We start from the raw sequence: 24,678 nt of genomic DNA on the forward strand, positions 1-24,678 counted from the left end.
CAGCCACAAGATGGCCGCCGTGTTAGTCTTCGGCCATTGTAAGATGTCAGTGAGAAACTCCGGGGATGGTCTGACGTCACTGGTTTCCAGGAAGTGTACTGTGGGCGCGTCTGAACGGTCTCGGTGGTGTATTAGGGCGGAAGTGAAGCTGAAACGATACCGGCAGAGTCTGATGTATGGCTTTCTGCGGGAAGAGGTGAGGTGAGACCGCTGGACCCGGACTGTCAGTCTTCTTCCTGCAGTGGGGGGAGTCCCTGCTCCATAGATACCAATCTGGGGTCAAGGTGAGTGATTGTCTGTCTGTTTATCCTGGTGTCTGTGGCATTCAGTTAGTGATGATATAGAATATATACATTCAGCGCGTTATACTGTGAAGGTTACCATTGTGATCGGTGTTCCCGGGTGCTGTGCAAGTTTGTATAGCGATCACATATAGAGGGGTCATTCAGACCTGATCGCACGCTAGGATTTTTCGTAGCGATCAGGTCAGAACTGTGCATGTATATGCACCGCAATGCGCAGACGCGTCGTATGGCTACAAAACTGATCGTTGCTTTGCGATGGATTGTACGAAGAATCCATTTGCACAACCGATCGCAAGGAGATTGACAGGGAGAAGGCGTTTGTGGGTGGCAACTGACCATTTTCTGGGAGTGTTTAGAAAAACACAGGCGTGTCCAAGCGTTTGCAGGGCGAGTGCCTGACGTCAATTCCGGGCCCAGACAGGCTGAAGTGATCGTAGCGGCTGAGTAAGTCCTGGGCAACTCAGAAACTGCACAAAACTTTTTGTACTGCTCAGCTGCACTTGTGTTCGCACACTTGCCCAGCAAACATACACTCCCCTATGGGCGGCGACTATCTGCTCGCAGCAGTGCAATAAAACACCTAGGGAGCGATCAGGTCTGAATTAGGCCCATAGAGAACTAGCTGTTCTACCCGTTCGTCGCACGGGAGTCTCTGGTTTTCACGTTTGTATCAATCTCAGGAGGGGCTGTCCCGGCCTGTCCATGACTTACATGCAATTTACAGATGGCGGAAATAAAACCGTGCACCCAAACTGACTGATGGAGGAGTAATCCTTGGGTGGCATTCGATATACCAGTTGTTGGGATCCCGGCGCTCAGCATGCCGGCACCGGGATACCGACAACTATTCTCCCTCTCGTGGTGTCCACGACACCTCTGGAGGGAGAATAAATAGCGTGGCATGCGTAGCGTGCCACTGTGCCCGCAGCGTGGTGAGCGCAGCGAGCCCACCAGGGGCTCTTTTGCGCTCGCCCATGCGGTCAGGATCCCGGCGCCGGGATCCCGACAGCCGACCAGCCATGCTACACCCGTAATCCTTATAGCTGGGCTCTTTCTCTCCCCAGAGTGACTCCGGTCATGCTGTTCCCCTCTGTGGGAAGCCAGATCAGATAGATGAATTCCATCTCTCCCGTGGGCACTCAGTACGGCAGCCCCAGGGGACAACGACGCCAGGTCGTACTTGGGAGCCCTGATCGGCCTAAGATGGGTTACCAAGGAGCTGGCCAAGACGCGGAGATTGATGAGGTGGATAAACTCAAGAGCAAACTGCTGACTGCATGGAACAATGTCAAGTATGGTAAGGAAATGGAACAAAAAAATCCTGACAGATCTATAATATGAAGGGTTTGCAGATATCCGTTAAGGCATATGAGCTAGAAGTGCACCATCTCCTCTCACCCAGTGTTTTGTTTGACAGGCTGGACAGTGAAGATGAAGACAAATTTCAACAGAGTATCACCCTTATATTTGTTGGGCAAACGCTACCAGTTCAGGCTTGAAGGTGAGAGCCGAGCTAGATGGTGTGACGGAGGAGGAATGATGGGGGTGAAGCTGAAGCATTATCGGATGTGATTTAGCTTGCTGAATAACTGAGGGGATACTGTAGTGTCTGAGTGATCATTTATTTATGTCAGTCATGTAGTTCTCTCGTGTTCACAGGTGACATAGAACATTTCCAGAAGGATTTTGTCTCACGGGTTTGGCTGACGTACAGACGGGATTTTCCTGCTCTGGAAGGGACCCAGTTCACGACAGACTGCGGATGGGGCTGTATGATCAGGAGCGCACAAATGTTACTGGCGCATGCTCTGCTGATGCATCTTCTAAACAGAGGTCAGCACTGCCCCCTTCAGGCTAGTGTTGGGGTAAACGTGTGGCTTCTATAGCAGTGTATCACTTGATATGGTCTCTCTGGTTTAGGAGTTCTGGGTGGCTAATGTCCTGATCAATCCTTGCCCTTTCCACCACTCTGCTAACTAAGTTTAAGAGGATTCTTGTTTTGGTTATCTAAAAATTTGTTAAAACTTTAATAAAAACTAACTTTTTTTTTTTGTTCAATACACTTTGCTATTTCACAACTTTTATCAATTCTCTGCTAATTGGTCATCTTCTTCACCCCCCCACCACCTGAGGATATCCTGAATGCAGCAGCTGGCTTTGTTCACATAGCAGCCATCCCTATTTCTGTCTGTCCTTGCTCTGGCTGCCTCACTCCATCATCTTCTGACTCCAGTATCTATTGCTGTACCTCACCTCTGACACTCTCTGTCTCACTCAATCACCCTCTGATGCTGTACCTCACCTCTGACACTCTCTGTCTCACTCAATCACCCTCTGACTCCAGTATCTATTGCTGTACCTCACCTCTGACACTCTCTGTCTCACTCCATCACCCTCTGACTCCAGTATCTATTGCTGTACCTCACCTCTGACACTCTCTGTCTCACTCCATCACCCTCTGACTCCAGTATTCTATTGCTGTACCTCACCTCTGACACTCTCTGTCTCACTCCATCACCCTCTGACTCCAGTATCTATTGCTGTACCTCACCTCTGACACTCTCTGTCTCACTCCATCACCCTCTGACTCCAGTATTCTATTGCGGTACCTCACCTCTGACACTCTCTGTCTCACTCCATCACCCTCTGACTCCAGTATCTATAGCTGTACCTCACCTCTGACACTCTCTGTCTCACTCCATCACCCTCTGACTCCAGTATCTATTGCTGTACCTCACCTCTGACACTCTCTGTCTCACTCCATCACCCTCTGACTCCAGTATTCTATTGCTGTACCTCACCTCTGACACTCTCTGTCTCACTCCATCACCCTCTGACTCCAGTATTCTATTGCGGTACCTCACCTCTGACACTCTCTGTCTCACTCCATCACCCTCTGACTCCAGTATCTATAGCTGTACCTCACCTCTGACACTCTCTGTCTCACTCCATCACCCTCTGACTCCAGTATCTATTGCTGTACCTCACCTCTGACACTCTCTGTCTCACTCCATCACCCTCTGACTCCAGTATCTATTGCTGTACCTCACCTCTGACACTCTCTGTATCACTCAATCACCCTCTGACTCCAGTATCTATTGCTGTACCTCACCTCTGACACTCTGTCTCACTCCATCACCCTCTGATCCCAGTATCTATTGCTGTACCTCACCTCTGACACTCTCTGTCTCACTCCATCACCCTCTGACTCCAGCATCTATTGCTGTACCTCACCTCTGACACTCCTCACTCCATCACCCTCTGACTCCAGTATCTATTGCTGTACCTCACCTCTGACACTCTCTGTCTCACTCCATCACCCTCTTACTCCAGCATCTATTGCTGTACCTCACCTCTGACACTCCTCACTCCATCACCCTCTGACTCCAGTATCTATTGCTGTACCTCACCTCTGACACTCTCTGTCTCACTCCATCACCCTCTGACTCCAGTATCTATTGCTGTACCTCATCTCTGACACTCTCTGTCTCACTCCATCACCCTCTGGCTCCAGTATCTATTGCTGTACCTCACCTCTGACACTCTCTGTCTCACTCCATCACCCTCTGACTCCAGTATCTATTGCTGTACCTCACCTCTGACACTCTCTGTCTCACTCCATCACCCTCTGACTCCAGTATCTATTGCTGTACCTCACCTCTGACACTCTCTGTCTCACTCCATCACCCTCTGACTCCAGCATCTATTGCTGTACCTCACCTCTGACACTCCTCACTCCATCACCCTCTGACTCCAGTATCTATTGCTGTACCTCACCTCTGACACTCTGTCTCACTCCATCACCCTCTGACTCCAGTATCTATTGCTGTACCTCACCTCTGACACTTTCTGTCTCACTCCATCACCCTCTGACTCCAGTATCTATTGCTGTACCTCACCTCTGACACTCTCTGTCTCACTCCATCACCCTCTGACTCCAGTATCTATTGCTGTACCTCATCTCTGACACTCTCTGTCTCACTCCATCACCCTCTGACTCCAGTATCTATTGCTGTACCTCACCTCTGACACTCTCTCTCACTCCATCACCCTCTGACTCCAGTATCTATTGCTGTACCTCACCTCTGACACTCTGTCTCACTCCATCACCCTCTGACTGCAGTATCTATTGCTGTACCTCACCTCTGACACTCTCTGTCTCACTCCATCACCCTCTGACTCCAGTATCTATTGCTGTACCTCACCTCTGACACTCTCTGTCTCACTCCATCACCCTCTGACTCCAGCATCTATTGCTGTACCTCACCTCTGACACTCCTCACTCCATCACCCTCTGACTCCAGTATCTATTGCTGTACCTCACCTCTGACACTCTGTCTCACTCCATCACCCTCTGACTCCAGTATCTATTGCTGTACCTCACCTCTGACACTTTCTGTCTCACTCCATCACCCTCTGACTCCAGTATCTATTGCTGTACCTCACCTCTGACACTCTCTGTCTCACTCCATCACCCTCTGACTCCAGTATCTATTGCTGTACCTCATCTCTGACACTCTCTGTCTCACTCCATCACCCTCTGACTCTAGTATCTATTGCTGTACCTCACCTCTGACACTCTCTCTCACTCCATCACCCTCTGACTCCAGTATCTATTGCTGTACCTCACCTCTGACACTCTCTGTCTCACTCCATCACCCTCTGACTCCAGTATCTATTGCTGTACCTCACCTCTGACACTCTCTGTCTCACTCCATCACCCTCTGACTCCAGTATCTATTGCTGTACCTCACCTCTGACACCTTCTGTACCACCGACCCCATGGCTGCACCACCCTCTGACACTCTCTGCCTCACTCCACCACCCGCTGCCCCCAGACCTTATAACTGCACCACCCTCCACGCCCAGACTCTGTGACTGCAACTCACCTCTGGCTATTTGATACTCATTGCCTCCTCCTAGCTGTTCTCTTACCTCGGTTTCCTAACATCACACCTGGAAGTCACTGCTATGTTCATTAGGTTCTCTTCCCACCCCCACTACTGTAAGCCACTGCCATCAGGCCCTACCCAGGTTTGTGGAGCTACCTTTAAAATTCACTATAAGAAATGCTCCCCTGGTTTCTAGGGTTGATGTGTTGCATCTGACTACCCTCTGTCTCTAGGGCTCCACCTCACCACTGATTTCCATCACATTTGGGCTGCACTCGAAACAATCATAGGTTGTTTCCTGTGTGATACATGGTGTGTTTAGCAGTGAGAGGGGCAGATCCACCATTTGCTTAAAATGACTTATTTTCAGGCGTAGTAACTACCAGTCTCTTGCTCAATCCAGTTCAATACCAATTCTAGTGATCCACTCCCCATTTTACTGTGGAAAGTAATGGAACAGTTGTTTGGATTTTCCAAGAAATTCCTTTTCGACAAAGCATTTTTAGTTCAGTGTCACATATAGGCAAGTGGCGGGGGGGGGGGATATTATGGGCCATGTAGTCTGCAGATCTGTCTCTCACGTCTCCATTTTTGGTCACTTAGATTGGTTCTGGCCAGAAGCATTAAACTTCGTAGAAATGGAATCCATGCGATCATCTTCCCCATCCAGCTCAAATCCATATCCCATCCTGTCCTCAACTGCCAGCCGGTCAAGGACCCTCCCAAACCGACATCCTCCACAGGTTCCTCACCAAGAGCTGATCCACAGGGACATCCTGCGCTGGCTGTCAGACCACCCTGATGCCCCTTTTGGTCTCCACCACATGGTTAAATTAGGAGAAAGCCTCGGCAAGAAGGCTGGAGACTGGTATGGCCCCAGTATCGTGGCTCACATCCTGCGGTGAGAATATAATCTACAGCGGATCTGGTATGACGTGTGGGGGATATATTATTGGGAAAGCTTTACATCCTTTCCAATGCACTACATAATAGAGTGTACAGAATATTCATAGAGCCTCTTAGACTTAAGGAAGGAAGACCTAGGTCCATTAGAGGATAAGGGCTTATAGTGGCCTGTAGAGCCTGGATGTTGGGTAGCCCCCTGCCCGCAACTCTGGTACAGTTCCAGCAGATCCAATTTCTTCTCCTCTACAGGGTTTGCCTTAACCCCCGGGGGCTGAGGAAACTTGGATCTGAGCCTTGGTCGGTGTACCCTAAGCGCTTCTCTTCCCAATGTTCCTTTTGGCATCTCTCGTGGGTCTGTTTCCTTCTGGGGCTAGTTCACGTGGTGTATTACTCGGAGATATAATCCCATTTCTCTAACGTCCTAGTGGATGCTGGGAACTCCGTAAGGACCATGGGGAATAGCGGGCTCCGAAGGAGGCTGGGCACTCTAGAAAGATCTTAGACTACCTGGTGTGCACTGGCTCCTCCCACTATGACCCTCCTCCAAGCCTCAGTTAGATTTCGTGCCCGGCCGAGGTTGGATGCACACTAGGGGCTCTCCTGAGCTCTTAGAAAGTTATAGTCTTAGAATTTGTTATTTTCAGTGAGACCTGCTGGCAACAGGCTCACTGCATCGAGGGACTAAGGGGAGAAGAAGCGAACTCGCCTGCTTGCAGCCGGATTGGGCTTCTTAGGCTACTGGACACCATTAGCTCCAGAGGGATCGACCGCAGGCCCAGCCTTGATGTTCGGTCCCGGAGCCGCGCCGCCTCCCCCTTACAGAGCCAGAAGCAAGAAGATGGTCCGGAAAATCGGCGGCATGAAGACATCCTGTCTTCACCAAGGTAGCGCACAGCACTGCAGCTGTGCGCCATTGCTCCTCATACACACTTCACACTCCGGTCACTGAGGGTGCAGGGCGCTGGGGGGGGGGCGCCCTGAGGCAGCAATAAAAACACCTTGGCTGGCTAAAATACCTCAATATATATAGCCCCTGGGGCTATATATGAGGTAAATACCCCTGCCAGAATCCCATAAAAAGCGGGAGAATAGGCAGCAAAAAAGGGGCGGAGCCTATCTCCTCAGCACACTGGCGCTATTTTCCCTCACAGCTCCGCTGGAAGGAAGCTCCCTAGCTCTCCCCTGCAGTCTACAAAGGGTTAATAAAGAGAGGGGGGGCACTAAATTTAGGCGCAGTATACATTATATATAAAAACAGCAGCTATAGGGGACATAACTCAGTTAGTCCCTGCATTATATAGCGCTCTGGTGTGTGCTGGCATACTCTCACTCTGTCCCCCCAAAGGGCTTTTGTGGGTCCTGTCCTCGTTTAGAGCATTCCCTGTGTGTCTGCGGTGTGTCGGTACGGCTGTGTCGACATGTTGAATGAGGAGGCTTATATGGTGACAGAACAGAGGCCGATATATGTGATGTCGCCCCCTGTGGGGCCGACACCAGAGTGGATGGATAGGTGAAAGGTATTAACCGACAGTGTCAACTCCTTACATAAAAGGGTGGATGACGTAACAGCTGTGGGACAGCCGGCTTCGCAGCCCGCGCCTGCCCAGGCGTCTCAAAGGCCATCAGGGGCTCAAAAACGCCCGCTCTCTCAGATGGCAGACATAGATGTCGACACGGAGTCTGACTCCAGTGTCGACAAGGTGGAGACATATACACAATCCACTAGGAACATCCGTGACGTGATCCCGGCAATAAAAAATGTGTTATACATTTCTGACTTTAACCCAAGCACCTCTAAAAATGGGTTTTAGGTTTGGGGAGAAAAAACAGGCAGTGTTTTGTTCCCCCATCAGATGAATAAATGAAGTGTGTGAAAGCGTGGGTTCCCCCGTTAAGAAACTGGTAATTTATAAAAAGTTACTGATGGCGTACCCTTTCCCGCCAGGTGGATAAGTTACGCTGGGAGATATCCCCTAGGGTGGATAAGGCGCTCACACGTTTGTCAAAAAAGGTGGCACTGCCGTCTTAGGATACGGCCACTTTAATAGGTACCTGTTGATAAAAAACAGGAGGCTATCCTGAAGTCTGTATTTACACACTCAGGTACTAGACTGAGACCTGCAGATAGTGCTGCTGCAGCGTGGTCGGTGACCCTGTCAAACAGGGATACTAGTTGGCAAACATAAAAACATAAAAGACGTCGTCTTATATATGGGGGATGCACAGAGGGATATTTTGCCGGCTGGCATCCAAAATAAATGTAATGTCCATTCTGTCAGGAGGGTATTAGAGACCTGTCATTGGACAGGTGATGCTGACTTAAAAAGCGCATAGAGAGCCTTATAAGGGTGAGGAATTATTTGGGGATGGTCTCTGGGACCTCGTATTCACAGCAACTGCTGGGAAGAAATAATTTTACCTCAGGTTTCCTCACAGACAAAGGTACAGTCCTTTCGGCTTCAGAAAAGCAAGCGGGTCAAATGGCGCTTCCTTTCTGTACAGAGACAAGGGTAGAGGGAAAAAGCTGCACCAGTCAGCCTGTTCCCAGAATCAAGATTCTTCCCCCGCCTCCTGTGAGGCCACACCATGACGCGGGTGCTCCACAGGTGTAGCCAGGTACGGTGGGGGGCCGTCTCAAAAATTTCAGCAATTAGTGGGCTCGCTCACAGGTGGATCCCTGTTTCTTTCAAGTAGTATTTCAGGGGTACAAGCTGGAATTCGAGATGTCTCCCCCCAGCCGTTTCCTAAAATATGCCTTGCTGACAACTCCCTCAGGCAGGGAGGCTGTGCTAGAGGCAATTAATAAGCGGTATTCCCAGCAGGTAATACTCAAGGTGCCCCTACTTCAACAAGGACGGGGTTACTATTCCACACGGGTTGGGGTACCGAAACCGCATGGTTCGGTGTGACCCATTTTATATTTAAAATCCTTGAACACATACATGAAAAAATTCAAGTTCAAGATGGAATCGCTCAGGGCGGTTATTGCAAGCCTGGACGAGGGGGATTACATGGTATCCTGGGACATCAAGGATGCTTACCTGCATGTCCCCATTTACCATCCTCGCCAGGAGTACCTCAGATTTGTGGTACAGGATTACCATTACCAAGTCCAGACACTGCCGTTTGGACTGTACATGGCACCGAGGGTGTTTTATCAAGGTAATGGCCGAAATGTTGATACTCCTTCGAGAAAAGGGAGTTGTAATTATCCCGTACTTGGACAATCTCGTTATAAGGGCGAGGTCCAAGGAGCAGTTGGTAGTCGGGGTAGCACTATTTTGGAAAGTGCTACAACAGCATGGTTGGATTCTAAACAGTCCAAAGTCACAGCTGGTTCCTATGACACGTCTACTGTTCCTGGGGATGGTTCTGGACATAAACCAGAAATAGTGTTTCTCCCGGAGGAGAAAGCCAAGGAGTTGTCATCTCTAGTCAGAGACCTCCTGAAGCCAAAATAGGTAGCGGTGCATCATTGCACGCGAGTCCTGGGAAAAATGGTAGCTTCCTACGAAGCAATCCCATTAGGCAGGTTCCATACAAGAACTTTTCAGAGGGACCTGTTGGACAAGTGGTCCGGATCGCATCTTCCGATGCATAGGCTGATAACCCTGTCTCCAAGGACCAGGGTATCTCTACTGTGGTGGCTGCAGAGTGCCCATCTTCAAGAGGGCCGCAGGTTCGGCATACAGGACTAGGTCCTAGTGACCATGGATTCCAGCCTTTGAGGCTGGGAGGCAGTCACACAGGGAAGAAATTTCCAGGGACTTTGGTCAAGTCAGGTTATTTCCCTACACATAAATATTCTGGACCTGAGGGCCATTTACAATGCCCTGAGGCCGGCAAGGCCTCTGCTTCAAAACCAGCCGGTACTGATCCAATCAGACAACATCACGGCAGTCGCCCATGTAAACCAACAGGGCGGCACAAGAAGCAGGATGGCGATGGCAGAAGCCACAAGGATTCTCCGATAGGCGGAAAATCATGTGTTAGCACTGTCAGCAGTGTTCATTCCCGGAGTGGACAACTGGGAAGCAGATCTTCTCAACAGACACGACCTCCACCCGGGAGAATGGGGACTTCCTCCAGAAGTCTTCCAATAGGATTGTACACCATTGGGAAAGGCCACAGGTGGACATGATGGCGTCCCGCCTCAACAAAAAGCTATAAAAGATATTGCACCGGGTCAAGGGACCCTCAGGCGATAGCTATGGACGCTCTGGTAACACCGTGGGTGTACCAGTCGGTTTATGTGTTCTCCCCTCTGCCTCTCATACCAAAGGTACTGAGAATAATAAGAAGGCGAGGAGTAAGAACGATACTCGTGGATGGCCAAGAAGAGCTTGGTACCCAGAACTTCAAGAATTTATATCAGAGGACCCATGGCCTCTGCCACTCAGACAGGACCTGCGGCAACAGGGGCCCTGTCTGTTCCAAGACTTACCGCGGCTGCGTTTGTCGGCATGGCGGTTGAACGCCGGATCCTGAAGGAAAAGGGCATTCCGGAGGAAGTCATTCCTACGCTTACTAAAGCCAGGAAAGAGGTTACAGCAACTCATTATCACCGCATATGGCGAAAATATGTTGCATGGTGTGAGGCCGAAAGGGCCCCAACAGAGGAATTTCAACTAGGTCGATTTCTGCATTTCCTGCAAGCAGGAGTGACTATGGGCCTTAAATTGGGTTCCATTAAGGTACAGATCTCGGCTCTGTCGATTTTCTTTCAAAAAGAACTAGCTTCAGTACCTGAAGTTCAGACATTTATAAAAGGAGTGCTGCAGAGTCAGCCCCCGTTTGTGCCTCCTGTGGCACCTTGGGATCTCAACGTGGTGTTGAGTTTCTTAAAATCACATTGGTTTGAACCACTAAAAACCGTGGATCTGAAATATCTCACGTGGAAGGTGGTTATGTTATTGGCCTTGGCTTCTGCCAGGCGAGTATCAAAGTTGGCGGCTTTGTCTTGTAAAAGCCCTTATTTGATTTTCCATATGGATAGTGTGACAGGACGATACCGTACGGAAGCACTCGCCGCTTGCCGCGTCCCGTTGACTGCGCACAGAATGGAAGGTCAAGCCGCACGAGGCCTGACCACATAGGGGATTCCCGCTTACCGTCAGTAACCGCCTGTTACTGACTCCACCCACTGCGCTGTGGGCGGGTTCTTGCTGCCACCACCAAACTCCTAACCTGCCGTGGCGTTTGGAACCACAGTTCTGCTCTGTATGTGCCGACGCACTGCTTTACCACACCTGTGTGGTGTCGACGAATCCCCACTAGCCACTTGCTAGGCCTCTACCGGTAGCTGGCGGAAGGCGGAGCTTGGAGACGTTAGGTGCTTCCCTGGACAGCCGGAGGACGGGGCTAGGTTTGGCCTAACCCTGTTGGTCACAAGATGAAGCAATCTTCTTGAGGCAATGATGTTTATTTGCTCAAATATAGTTCTAAAGAGAACTCTTCCCTATTGCTAGGGGCAACAGCATACAGCAAGATGTTCCAGCAGAATAAGATGGTATAACTACACACTCCTATGGGCCAACTGCCCTCCTTTTATCCCTCTCCAAGACCCCTTACCACAGGGGGTAAGCCCGCCCTGTGGTGTACAACCAATCAATGTTTACCCATGAGCTGTGCATGCTCTGGACTCATGCACACCTAACATTGTCCCCAATGGACAGTGGGGAGTGGCCGGTCTCCTTTGTCTCTCCCATCTGGGAGAGCAGGCTACTCCCACGGTGCCGTTCAGTCTGGCTGGGGGGAAGTTTTTCCCTCCTAAACTGACTTCCAGAAACCTGCCCGGGACCCCTCTCACTGCCCGCAGCCCGGACCTGGGCTCCAGAGCTGGGCAGCCTGGCTCCCCGGTCCAGGTCTCCGGTTCACCACGGCTGATCTCCATGGAGCTCCAAGAAACCCCCCAGCCCGTTCTACAGCTGAGCTGCTTCTCTTTCTCCCTGTCCCTATTGGAACTGTGAGGCTGGACGGGAATGCACTCCGCCCTTAGGGAAAAGGTCTGGGAGAATCCATCAGCCCGCACAGCCATGGATTCCCCCCTCCTGGGACACACAACCAAGTAAGTGCATTTTATCTTTAAATACATTACATTTTTGAATCACACTGTACATTTCCCTTTGTTAAATATACACTGAGCCTGTGCCCTGCACAGGCTCTACATACTCAGGCACTGCAGTGCCTTCCCTAGCCCTGCAGCCTGGCTGCGAGGGCTCTCTGTGTGCTGGAGGTATGGGGCTGGCTTCCCCCATCCTCCAGCCTGCTTTTCTGCCTCTGGGGTTCCAGGGAGCTGGCTCTCCCTGTCCCCCCAGGGTGGCACTAATCAGTGGCCTCGCCGCACGCAGCGGCGCACCCCCCTGTACCATAAGCCCGGCGGACCGGGACACTTGTCCCGGCCGCCGTGACCCTGGCTTGTTTCAGCGCTGAGGCGCCGGGAGCGTAGCTCCCGGACCCCAGCGCTCACCATCCTGCTGGCCCGCCTAATGTGCCCACGCCGCTAGGGAGCCGGCTAGCCCGGTCCCCCATGAGCGGCGCCTGTCTGTTGGCCTCGCTGCAGCGTCCGGCGGGGAGCCGGGCTGCAGCGCACCCCCCTCGCCGCCTAGCAGCCCGGGACGTCCGTCCCGGCTGCTGCGGCTGGCCACCCGTGCTGTGCTGAGGCGCTGGGAGCAGAGCTCCCGGCCCCCAGCGGCGGCTCTCACATAGAGCACTGCAGCGGGAGCCGAGCTCCCAGCCGCAGCGCTCACCCTTCTCCCCGGCGCGCACACTCCAGGGCGCCCGGGGCTACACTGACCGCTGCCGGGAGCGGAGCTCCCGGACTCCGGCGGTCAGAGGCTGCCTCCTCTCCCCCGGCGCGCACACTCTGCTGAGCGCGCCGGGGGCTGTCCTCCCTGCCGTGGTCTCCGGAGGGGTCCGGGACCACGGCACATTTAAAAATACATTTATAACACACGGCGCCTAGCGCCCACAATATATTTCAAATTTTGGCGCCAAGAGCCCCTTTTGTCCTTGCAAATGGCGCCGGGCACTAGGGATTAACCCCTTCAGTGCCAGGGCGGCCATTTGCCTCGTGGCTGGGGCTCTCCGGCCACACTCCTCCCCCCCCATTCAAGCGGGTCAACCAGGGACCCATGTCCCAACGATTTGGGTCCTGGTCCCGCAGTCCGTTGGGGTGAAGGGGACGCTACCTGGGGGGTGTAGGCTCTGGCCTAGACAGTTCATCCATAGTGTAGTGGGCCTCTCTTCGTGGGTGCACAATGTTCAAATAGTCCACCTGAAGTCCAAGTTCAAGGCTCCACCACAAAAGTCTGTCCAATTCCCCCAAGGTAGGTTGCAGCCACCTAACAGGTAGGTGGTAAGTCACCACGGTGGGGGGCCGGTTACAAACAAGTGCCACCCACGGTGTCCCAACTGTGGCATACCCCACCTCCCACCCTAGCAGTTTTCTGCTCAAACAGGCCACAGGGTGCTCCTGCCCATATGGCTCTTTCAGGCTCGGTACTGCTCCCAGTCCGTGCAGTGGCGCAATAGTTCGTAACACACAGTCCTGGTCAAGAATGTGCGCCATCAGCACTGGAGCGGGTACCCGAGCCTCTTTCAATGACTGGAATGCCAACTCGCAAGCGGGTGCAAAGTCCACTGACTTGGGAATGCCCTTCCTAGCCATCTCTGTCAAGGGGTTCACTACAGGACTAAAGTCAATGACAACATGTCCGTAGGGCCTTACAGGTTCTAAGGTCAGTACCGGTCTGGGTGATGTGGGTCGGGGACAGCCTCTGGTTGCCTCCACCCCCTCTGGGTTGGGCCTACCCCTGTCTCCTCCCACATGGTGCCCCAGGCACTGCACCTCCGTCATACCTAACTGGCAACTGTCTGCCCTAACCGTCAGACCTGCCCTCCAATCCTCCTCCGTCGACCTATGACTCGGGAAACCTACCCTGTCACCTAGGCCTACTCCTTCCTCCTCGTCCGCTACCTGTGCCACAGTGATGGCGGCCAGACCACCAGCCTCTGGATCCTGTGTGGCATCCACTACAGGGAGGCTGCGTGTCTTCCCCGATCTACTGTGCACAGGCAGGGGACCGGCTATGTCCACAGCAACTTGCTGCAAGGGTTCTCCTATGGGCAGAGGCCCAGAGACAACACAACCGCTGGAGTGCCCCGGCTGCCAACGCATGGCACCAGCCTTACATGTGGTCTGGGCGTCATCCGACATTCCAGACCAGGGTAAGCTCTGTGTCAGGCACTTCAGGGTACGGTCTGTCTCCGGGTTACTGTCCAAAGGGGTTTCGCTGGCAACCGACACCGGTTGCGCAGGAACGTTCCCTGAGGGGACCAGTTGGACACATTCCCTATCTGGTCTATCCCCTCCCACTTTCCTGGCTACCCTGTACCTTAACCCTTCCCGCCAGGTCAACCTCCCCGCCCCAACCCTGTCAAGGCCGCTGCCAGAGTGGCGCCTCATGCCTTTCGGGGATGGGTCAGAGAGTTGAGCCTCCCTAAACTCCTGCCTGTGGCCCTCAATCTCTCCTAAATTGGGACACTCTACAGGGGGATCTAGGTGGGGACTACTAGGGTCAGTCTGGTAGGGGTCAGTCATGGAAAGGTCAATGTGGTTTCTCATACTCACCGCCGGAGTTGGCAAACCACTTGGGTCAGGAGCATCATTGGGCACCCCCACAGGATCAAACGAGCTGGAACCGACATCCTCTGCGTTGCTAGTGGACGTGGGCATACCAGAGGCAAAAGGCATGCGGGGTCGATGTGCCGATCTAGCCGCTGTAATCTTTTCCTCTGGGCTGGTTGATGCTGTGGTTGGCTGTGCTGGCAGTTGTCTAGCAGCTGTAGTCTTTTCCTCTGGGCTGGGCTGTGCTGGAGTAGCTGATGTCAACGGTGGTTTTGGAACTTGACTCCGGGAAATGGCGCCAACAAACGTAGTGACGATCCCACCACCCAGATCATTTCCTAGGACCACATCAGTTGGGAGACCATCCATGACGGCAACTTCTCGCAACTCTGGTCCAGCTCCCCAGTCCAGGTAGACTCTTGCCATGGGAACCGCTTTTTCTGTTCCTTCTGCCAGGGTGATCGTGGCAGTGCGACCCTGCAATACTGCAGCAGGATCTATAAGGTGGGGGCTCACCACAGTGATTGAGGCCCCAGAGTCTCTTAGGCCTTCTCCCTGCAGAGGTCCCACGTGGACTGGCTGCAGGTGCCTCCACATGTTGTGTAGGGGCTGTGTGGCCATGCAGGTGACTCTCTCCGCAGAGTGCACCTGTCTCTCGCCACACTCCATCGGACTGACTGGAGGGGGAACAGTCTCTGTAGGCTCATCTCCTCTCGTCAAACAAGCGATCCGGGCTCCAGCACTCGGATTTGGGGCACGAGTCTGGGGTGCTTGGGATGCAGGACAGTTCATCCTCAGATGTCCGATTTTCCCACAGCCGTAGCACTTCTTCTCCAGTCGTGGCACCGATGATCTCTGATCAGTTGCAGGGACGCTGCGGTGCGGTTGCTGGCCAAGAGCACCCGGGTTGGAAGATGCTTGTCTTTGGGGGTGATGAGCTGAAGAGGGGGGTCCCCTTGGTGGTACAGTCTGTTGGAGCTGGCTGCTGGCGGGGCGCTTCTGCCCCCGTGGCCGAATTGCCACATACTTGTCTGCTAATTGGGCAGCCATCTTTAAGCTGGGTGGCTCCCGATCTAGCACCCACTCCTTCACTTCTTGGGCGCACCGGCGGTAGAACTGCTCCCTGCAGATCAGGTCGATCAGTGCGTCCCATGTAGTGGCTTCTGAATCCTTCACCCACTTCACCACGTACTGCCTCAGCTGGGTGGCGAACTGCTCATGGGTGCTGCTAGGATTCTTGGGCAAGTCTCTGAATTTCTTCCTGTAAGACTCAGGAGTGATGAAGAATCGCTGGAGGAGGGCCTTCTTGACTTCGTCGTAGTTCCCACAGTCCTCCGTCGCCACTCCTCGATAGGCCTCCAAGGCCTCTCCATGCAGAGTGGGCACAAGGTGTCTCACCCACTCTGACTTGGGTAGATCGTGTAGTTTACAAGTCCTTTCAAAAACTTGCAAATGTCCATCAATGTCCCCATCACTGTCTGCAAACTTGGCAAACTGAATACGTCCTGATCTGTGAACAACAGCTGACAACGGCTCCCGGGGTACCACGGCCTGTGGTGCCCGCTCATCACGCCACATCTGGATGATGATCAAGCGTTCTTGCTCTGTTGCCCTTTCCCCCAATTCCGCTAGCCGATCTGCTAGGGTATCCGGGCCGCCCCCCCTGGGACGTTGGGATCCTGGCCCTGCTAGGGATTGCTGGGAAACATTGCTGCTGTGAGAGAGGGCGGGGCTTGTGGTTCTCACCGGTTCCTTACGAAGGTCCACTGTTGGGCCGTCCTCTGCGATGCTGACGCCGTCAGTGCTTTCCACCTCCGCCCGATGAGACTCCTCCCAGCTCCTGAGCGCCGCCTGCATGACGCTCCTGGACGCGTTGGAAGGGATATCCACACCCTTCCCCTGGCATACGATCTCCAGATCCTCCTTGGACATTCCGCTGAATTCCGCCATCTTGTGCGTTCTCCTGCGCTGCAGTTACTCCTCTCCTGAGTAACTCGGCTTCTCCAATCGGGTGATGAAAAGCCGCCTGGGATTATCCCACCACTATGCCACCAATTTCTGTGACAGGACGATACCGTACGGAAGCACTCGCCGCTTGCCGCGTCCCGTTGACTGCGCACAGAATGGAAGGTCAAGCCGCACGAGGCCTGACCACATAGGGGATTCCCGCTTACCGTCAGTAACCGCCTGTTACTGACTCCACCCACTGCGCTGTGGGCGGGTTCTTGCTGCCACCACCAAACTCCTAACCTGCCGTGGCGTTTGGAACCACAGTTCTGCTCTGTATGTGCCGACGCACTGCTTTACCACACCTGTGTGGTGTCGACGAATCCCCACTAGCCACTTGCTAGGCCTCTACCGGTAGCTGGCGGAAGGCGGAGCTTGGAGACGTTAGGTGCTTCCCTGGACAGCCGGAGGACGGGGCTAGGTTTGGCCTAACCCTGTTGGTCACAAGATGAAGCAATCTTCTTGAGGCAATGATGTTTATTTGCTCAAATATAGTTCTAAAGAGAACTCTTCCCTATTGCTAGGGGCAACAGCATACAGCAAGATGTTCCAGCAGAATAAGATGGTATAACTACACACTCCTATGGGCCAACTGCCCTCCTTTTATCCCTCTCCAAGACCCCTTACCACAGGGGGTAAGCCCGCCCTGTGGTGTACAACCAATCAATGTTTACCCATGAGCTGTGCATGCTCTGGACTCATGCACACCTAACATTGTCCCCAATGGACAGTGGGGAGTGGCCGGTCTCCTTTGTCTCTCCCATCTGGGAGAGCAGGCTACTCCCACGGTGCCGTTCAGTCTGGCTGGGGGGAAGTTTTTCCCTCCTAAACTGACTTCCAGAAACCTGCCCGGGACCCCTCTCACTGCCCGCAGCCCGGACCTGGGCTCCAGAGCTGGGCAGCCTGGCTCCCCGGTCCAGGTCTCCGGTTCACCACGGCTGATCTCCATGGAGCTCCAAGAAACCCCCCAGCCCGTTCTACAGCTGAGCTGCTTCTCTTTCTCCCTGTCCCTATTGGAACTGTGAGGCTGGACGGGAATGCACTCCGCCCTTAGGGAAAAGGTCTGGGAGAATCCATCAGCCCGCACAGCCATGGATTCCCCCCTCCTGGGACACACAACCAAGTAAGTGCATTTTATCTTTAAATACATTACATTTTTGAATCACACTGTACATTTCCCTTTGTTAAATATACACTGAGCCTGTGCCCTGCACAGGCTCTACATACTCAGGCACTGCAGTGCCTTCCCTAGCCCTGCAGCCTGGCTGCGAGGGCTCTCTGTGTGCTGGAGGTATGGGGCTGGCTTCCCCCATCCTCCAGCCTGCTTTTCTGCCTCTGGGGTTCCAGGGAGCTGGCTCTCCCTGTCCCCCCAGGGTGGCACTAATCAGTGGCCTCGCCGCACGCAGCGGCGCACCCCCCTGTACCATAAGCCCGGCGGACCGGGACACTTGTCCCGGCCGCCGTGACCCTGGCTTGTTTCAGCGCTGAGGCGCCGGGAGCGTAGCTCCCGGACCCCAGCGCTCACCATCCTGCTGGCCCGCCTAATGTGCCCACGCCGCTAGGGAGCCGGCTAGCCCGGTCCCCCATGAGCGGCGCCTGTCTGTTGGCCTCGCTGCAGCGTCCGGCGGGGAGCCGGGCTGCAGCGCACCCCCCTCGCCGCCTAGCAGCCCGGGACGTCCGTCCCGGCTGCTGCGGCTGGCCACCCGTGCTGTGCTGAGGCGCTGGGAGCAGAGCTCCCGGCCCCCAGCGGCGGCTCTCACATAGAGCACTGCAGCGGGAGCCGAGCTCCCAGCCGCAGCGCTCACCCTTCTCCCCGGCGCGCACACTCCAGGGCGCCCGGGGCTACACTGACCGCTGCCGGGAGCGGAGCTCCCGGACTCCGGCGGTCAGAGGCTGCCTCTTCTCCCCCGGCGCGCACACTCTGCTGAGCGCGCCGGGGGCTGTCCTCCCTGCCGTGGTCTCCGGAGGGGTCCGGGACCACGGCACATTTAAAAATACATTTATAACACACGGCGCCTAGCGCCCACAATATATTTCAAATTTTGGCGCCAAGAGCCCCTTTTGTCCTTGCAAATGGCGCCGGGCACTAGGGATTAACCCCTTCAGTGCCAGGGCGGCCATTTGCCTCGTGGCTGGGGCTCTCCGGCCACAGATAGGGCAGAATTGAGGACTCGTCCCCATTTTCTCCCAAAGGTGGTGTCAGCGTTTCACCTGAACCAGCCTATTGTGGTGCCTGCGGCTACTAGGGACTTGGAGGACTCCAAGTTGCTAGACGTTGTCAGGGCACTGAAAATATATGTTTCCAGAATGGCTAGAGTCAGAAAATCTGACTCGCTGTTTATCCTATATGCACCTAACAAGCTGGGTGCTCCTGCTTCTAAGCAGACTATTGCTCGTTGGATTTGTAGTACAATTCAGCTTGCACATACTGTGGCAGGCCTGCCACAGCCAAAATCTGTCAATGCCCATTCCACAAGGAAGGTGGGCTCATCTTGGGCGGCTGCCCGAGGGGTCTCGGCTTTACAACTTTGCCGAGCAGCTACTTGGTCAGGGGCAAACACGTTTGCAAAATTCTACAAATTTGATACCCTGGCTGAGGAGGACCTGGAGTTCTCTCATTCGGTGCTGCAGAGTCATCCGCACTCTCCCGCCCGTTTGGGAGCTTTGGTATAATCCCCATGGTCCTTACGGAGTTCCCAGCATCCACTAGGACGTTAGAGAAAATAAGAATTTACTCACCGGTAATTCTATTTCTCGTAGTCCGTAGTGGATGCTGGGCGCCCATCCCAAGTGCGGTTTATCTGCAATACTTGTACATAGTTATTGTTAACTAAATCGGGTTATTGTTGAGCCATCTGTTGAGAGGCTCTATTGTTTCATACTGTTAACTGTGTTCATATCACGAGTTGTACGGTGTGATTGGTGTGGCTGGTATGAGTCTTACCCGGGATTCAAAATCCTTCCTTATTGTGTACGCTCGTCCGGGCACAGTACCTAACTGAGGCTTGGAGGAGGGTCATAGTGGGAGGAGCCAGTGCACACCAGGTAGTCTAAGATCTTTCTAGAGTGCCCAGCCTCCTTCGGAGCCCGCTATTCCCCATGGTCCTTACGGAGTTCCCAGCATCCACTACGGACTACGAGAAATAGAATTACCGGTGAGTAAATTCTTATTTACTGTCTCCTGGGATGTAATTTTTCATGTTGGGTCTTAAACATGGTTTCTCGAGTGACCAGCCAATATATCCTCGGCTCCCTGACCTTGGCTGCCCGTATATGGAGGGCCTGTAGAGGCCACAATTTTAGGCTGATGAATGAAGTGGTGTACACCAAATGTAATTGCCTGGATAAGTATGACTGTATTTGGCGCTCCTGGAATGCTTCCCCTTATGGCATGGGTGCTGGAGGTGAGATCTCTCCTGTTGTGGAGCTGGCGTTTTTTTTACTGTTTATTTGTGTTTTATATTCTTTGTGATTTGGTGCTAGTGGACCAAACGTTCTTATGCTTTAAGACACTGCAGCACATGCATTATGACATTGAAAAGTGTGGAGAAGTTGCTCAAGGCAACCAATCAGCATTGCAGTAACATTTATAATTTGCATACTATAAAATGTATACAGAGCAGCTGATTGGTTGCCATGGCCAACTTCTGCACAGGCTCACTTCTCCACACTTTTTTCACTGCTTTGTGAATAGACCCCATTGTGAGATAGGTGTTTATTCAGATTAAGGGACCACTGAAACCTCAAAACGGAAATATTAATCTCCCTTTTCTCTTGCTGTATGCTGTCTAGTGACACAGAGATTAAGAAAAAACAAATTAAATATTCATATAGGAACCTTGGCGGCACAATACGCTGTTACCCTGAGCCTCTACTGCAGCTCTGTTAGAAAGTATTAACTTCCCTCCCAATTACTGTCTGCTGTAATAGTCCCCACATCTTTAGCACATGACATTGTATAAGCAGATTGTCACACTGCATTATTGCACAGCAAGGCTGCTGCAGAGGGGTGAGGACAGACTGTGACCTAGAACACTCCAGTTATTTCATGTATGAGTAATCAGCATCTTCTACTGTTCCGGTATCAATGGTCGACAGTCATTAGGTCAACCACTATTGGTCGACACATGAAAATGGTCGACACATGCATAGGTCAACATGGATTTTTGAACTGTTTTTGGTGTCATTTTTTCCGTAACATGACCAGGAACCCCAATTATTGTACAGTGTCCCCTTGCATGGCTCGCGACAAGGTGCCTCGCTTTGTTACCGCTGCATTCGGCACAGGTTATTATTCCCAATCGTAGTCCACATGGATGGTAAAGTATGAAAAAGTAAAAAAAAAAAAAAAATCTTTTTTTTTTTTTAAAGGCCATGTCGACCTTTTCATGTGTCGACCTTTCACATTTGTCCATGTCAACCATGACACTGTCGACCTAATGTGTCGACCGTAACATTGTCGACCATCTGAATGGATACCATCTTCTAGATGTTAATTAGTGGCTTAAAGCTTCTGTTTGATTCCAGTCCATTGTTTCGGATGGTGTATCCAGTTGGAAGGCCCAGGAAGAATATGTTACAATGGGTTGGTTAGGCGATCCCGGCGGTCAGCATACCGACCGCGGGATCCCAACAGCAGAATGCCGACGGGGGGGGTGAGCACGCGCACAACAAAGCCCCTTGCGCTCGACGCCACTCTATGGGTGTCGTAGACACCCACGATTGGGAATAGTCCCTGCTAGTAGGCATGCCGACTGTCGGGATTTAGTGGGGGGCAGGATGTAGCCGTCGGTATTGTGACTGGCGGTCACATAACTACATCCCGTTACAATTACGATAAAAGCAACAATGAAGAGGAGTTATAGAAGACACATATAATTTGTGAAGCATTGTCAGTGGTAATGTAGACCATATATAAATTCCATTGACCAGATCCAGCCATAGTCTGGGGGAGGACTTGTGTTCTAGAGCAGAACTTTAGGAAACTGTGTGCCGCTATTAACTCTTCACAGGAAAAGTATGAATAGCGCCCCCTACAAGGCCATGAGAAAATGGCATCTATCATTCCTCACTTCTGTTCCTTTGTAATGTGTCAGAATAGAATAAGTGAGCCTTAGAATGTATAATATTAATCTTGGTGATGTCACAGCGTAGTATAGAAAATGGCCAATAGCAGCAGGAAAGACCTCACCTGTTTGTGATCGGCCGTGATCTTAGAATGTATAATATTAATCTTGGTGATGTCACAGCGTAGTATAAAAACTGGCCAATAGCAGAATGTATGAGCTCATGTTGCTAGAGATTTCGGTCTCTGTCTCTGTGACTTGTATTTCTATCCACCAGGAAAGCCCTGGAAACGGCATCGGCAGTCCCGGAGCTATCGGTCTATGTGTCCCAGGATTGCACAGGTAAGACATGTGTTGGCTCTGTACATGTTTTGTTATGGGGAAGGAGACTGAACCCATAATCTGCGTTTGTGCTGCTCAGTGTACAGGGCGGATGTGGAGCAGCTGCTGGATGGATCGGATTGTGCCCCAGAGAGGAGTCTTGCTGGGAGGGCCGTTATCATCCTCGTACCTGTACGTCTCGGGGGCGAGCATTTCAACCCAGTATATAAGCAGTGTATTCAGGTAAAGGGACATGTCACCCAGAGGGGAGGAGAGACTGGGTTCATTGGTTTATGCACCAGTAAGTCAGGTGTTTGTGTGTAGCGGCAGTATGTGGGCAAAGCCTCAGTGCTGAATGTTTCTCTTCTCAGGAGTTCCTGCAGATGCCAGCATGCCTAGGCATTATAGGAGGGAAACCCAAGCACTCACTGTATTTCATCGGCTACCAAGGTTAGCATTGACATAACAGCATTTTAAACCCCACATGGCACTTGTATTTATCATTCTTATCTTATCTGACCAGATAACGATCTCTTATACCTGGATCCACATTACTGCCAGACCTACATTGACACCAGCAAGGATGACTTTGCTTTAGAAGTAAGTAGGATGGGAGAGGTCAGTCTGCCCTGATGTCTGTGTATTAGGAGGGAGAGAGGTCAGGGTGCCCTGATGTCTGTGTATTAGGAGGAGGGGAGAGGTCAGTGTGCCCTGATATCTGTGTATTAGGAGGAGGGGAGAGGTCAGTCTGCCCTGATGTCTGTGTATTAGGAGGAGAGAGGTGTGTGTATTAGGAGGAGGATAGAGGTCAGTGTGTCCTAGTGTCTGTGTATTAGAAGGAGGGGAGAGGTCAGTGTGCCCTGATGTCTGTGTATTAGGAGGAGGGGAGAGGTCAGTGTGCCCTGATGTCTGTGTCTTAGGAGGAGGATAGAGGTCAGTGTGCCCTGATATCTGTGTATTAGGAGGAGGATAGAGGTCAGTGTGTCCTAGTGTCTGTGTATTAGAAGGAGGGGAGAGGTCAGTGTGCCCTGATATCTGTGTATTAGGAGGAGGATAGAGGTCAGTGTGTCCTAGTGTCTGTGTATTAGAAGAAGGGGAGAGGTCAGTGTGTCCTGATGTCTGTGTATTAGGAGAGAGGTGTGTGTATTAGGAGGAGGATAGAGGTCAGTGTGTCCTAGTGTGTGTATTAGAAGGAGGGGAGAGGTCAGTGTGTCCTGATGTCTGTGTCTTAGGAGGAGGGGAGAGGTCAGTGTGCCCTGATGTCTGTGTATTAGGAGGAGGGGAGAGGTCAGGCTGCCCTGATGTCAGTGTATTAGGAGGAGGGGAGAGGTGAGTGTGCCCTGATGTCTGTGTATTAGGAGGAGAGAGGTGTGTGTATTAGGAGGAGGATAGAGGTCAGTGTGTCCTAGTGTCTGTGTATTAGGAGGAGGGGGGAGGTCAGGCTGCCCTGATGTCTGTGTATTAGGAGGAGGGGGGAGGTCAGTGTGTCCTGATGTCTGTGTATTAGGAGGAGGGGAGAGGTCTGTGTCCTAGTGTCTGTATGTCTCTTCCAGGTAGAGTTCCTCTGTGATAGTTGTCTTTGTCTCTCTCCTTACCCTCTGCAGACCTTTCACTGTAAATTCCCTAGGAAAATGCCCATCGTGAAGATGGATCCAAGCTGTACATTTGCTTTCTATGCAAAAAATCGTGAACATTTTGGAACACTTTGCGATCAGCTAGTAAAGGTACTGTACTATAATGTACTTAAATCATCCAATTTGCTGGCCCTACATAAGTGTGAGGCAGACACGTACAGAGCTATCCTGTAGAGAAGTGTTGCATCTCAGGAACCCAAAGACGATTGGAATCCATTAAGGGAGGTGGGGCACGCTGCCAGCTGCTGTGGCTAAAAAAGGTTGCAAAGGAATGTTCTACTTTAGGAGGAGCCGGAGGGGGGGGGGGGGGGTTATTGGATGTGTCCGGTCTCTTCCTCTTCTCTGTTAGGTTGATAGTTTGATGGTCTCTTCTCTTCATCCTGCAGGTGCTGAGCTCCACGTCCGCAGAGGAGAAGTACCCTGTATTCAGCATCTCAGATGGTCAGGCTCAGGAATTCTTCAATGCAGACGGGCCAGCCCTCTCCACTTTTGCCCGCCGTAAGAGGGGGACAATGGCGAAGAGACCCAGCTCAGATGAGTTTGAGTTCTTATGAGAGGGGGACTTGTATAATTTGTCCAGTATTTTGCCAATTTTGGTATTCATTACTTTTTAGGGCTGCTGTTTAGGGATTAAAGCAATTCAGTCTCTTTTTGATGAGACGTGACACTGATATCCGAACCCTGCTGCGCTTTTAACTTGTTAAAACACGTCAGTAAGTTGCTCACCACACCAATGAATCATGGTTGTGTGTCTGTGTCACATGTAACGTACACAATGTTATTCTGCCTACAGCTTATAGGCAGGAGAACATAATAAGCACTGTTTTTAAACCTTTAAATAGAAAATCAGGCAGCTGAAGACCCTACTGCGGGGAGCTTTCCCTTTGCCTGGTATAATTTATAAGGTCTTTGTTTGTA

At 52.1% G+C, this 24,678-nt stretch overlaps 1 protein-coding gene across 1 annotated transcript; it reads left to right on the forward strand.

The window, feature by feature from the left end:
• Positions 1 to 77: 77 nt before the first annotated feature.
• ATG4D (autophagy related 4D cysteine peptidase) lies at positions 78 to 24,431 on the forward strand. The gene is made up of 11 exons (XM_063931392.1): positions 78 to 284; positions 1,370 to 1,602; positions 1,723 to 1,806; positions 1,965 to 2,138; positions 5,801 to 6,098; positions 22,083 to 22,147; positions 22,227 to 22,369; positions 22,498 to 22,576; positions 22,650 to 22,726; positions 23,731 to 23,850; positions 24,147 to 24,431. Exons 2-11 carry the CDS (start codon positions 1,419 to 1,421, stop codon positions 24,312 to 24,314), a joined length of 1,392 nt encoding a protein of 463 aa, XP_063787462.1. The 5' UTR covers positions 78 to 284; positions 1,370 to 1,418; the 3' UTR covers positions 24,315 to 24,431.
• Positions 24,432 to 24,678: the final 247 nt, after the last annotated feature.

The sequence above is a fragment of the Pseudophryne corroboree genome, chromosome 6 (assembly GCF_028390025.1).
Source record: "Pseudophryne corroboree isolate aPseCor3 chromosome 6, aPseCor3.hap2, whole genome shotgun sequence".
In the NCBI taxonomy this organism is placed as follows: Eukaryota; Metazoa; Chordata; class Amphibia; order Anura; family Myobatrachidae; genus Pseudophryne; species Pseudophryne corroboree.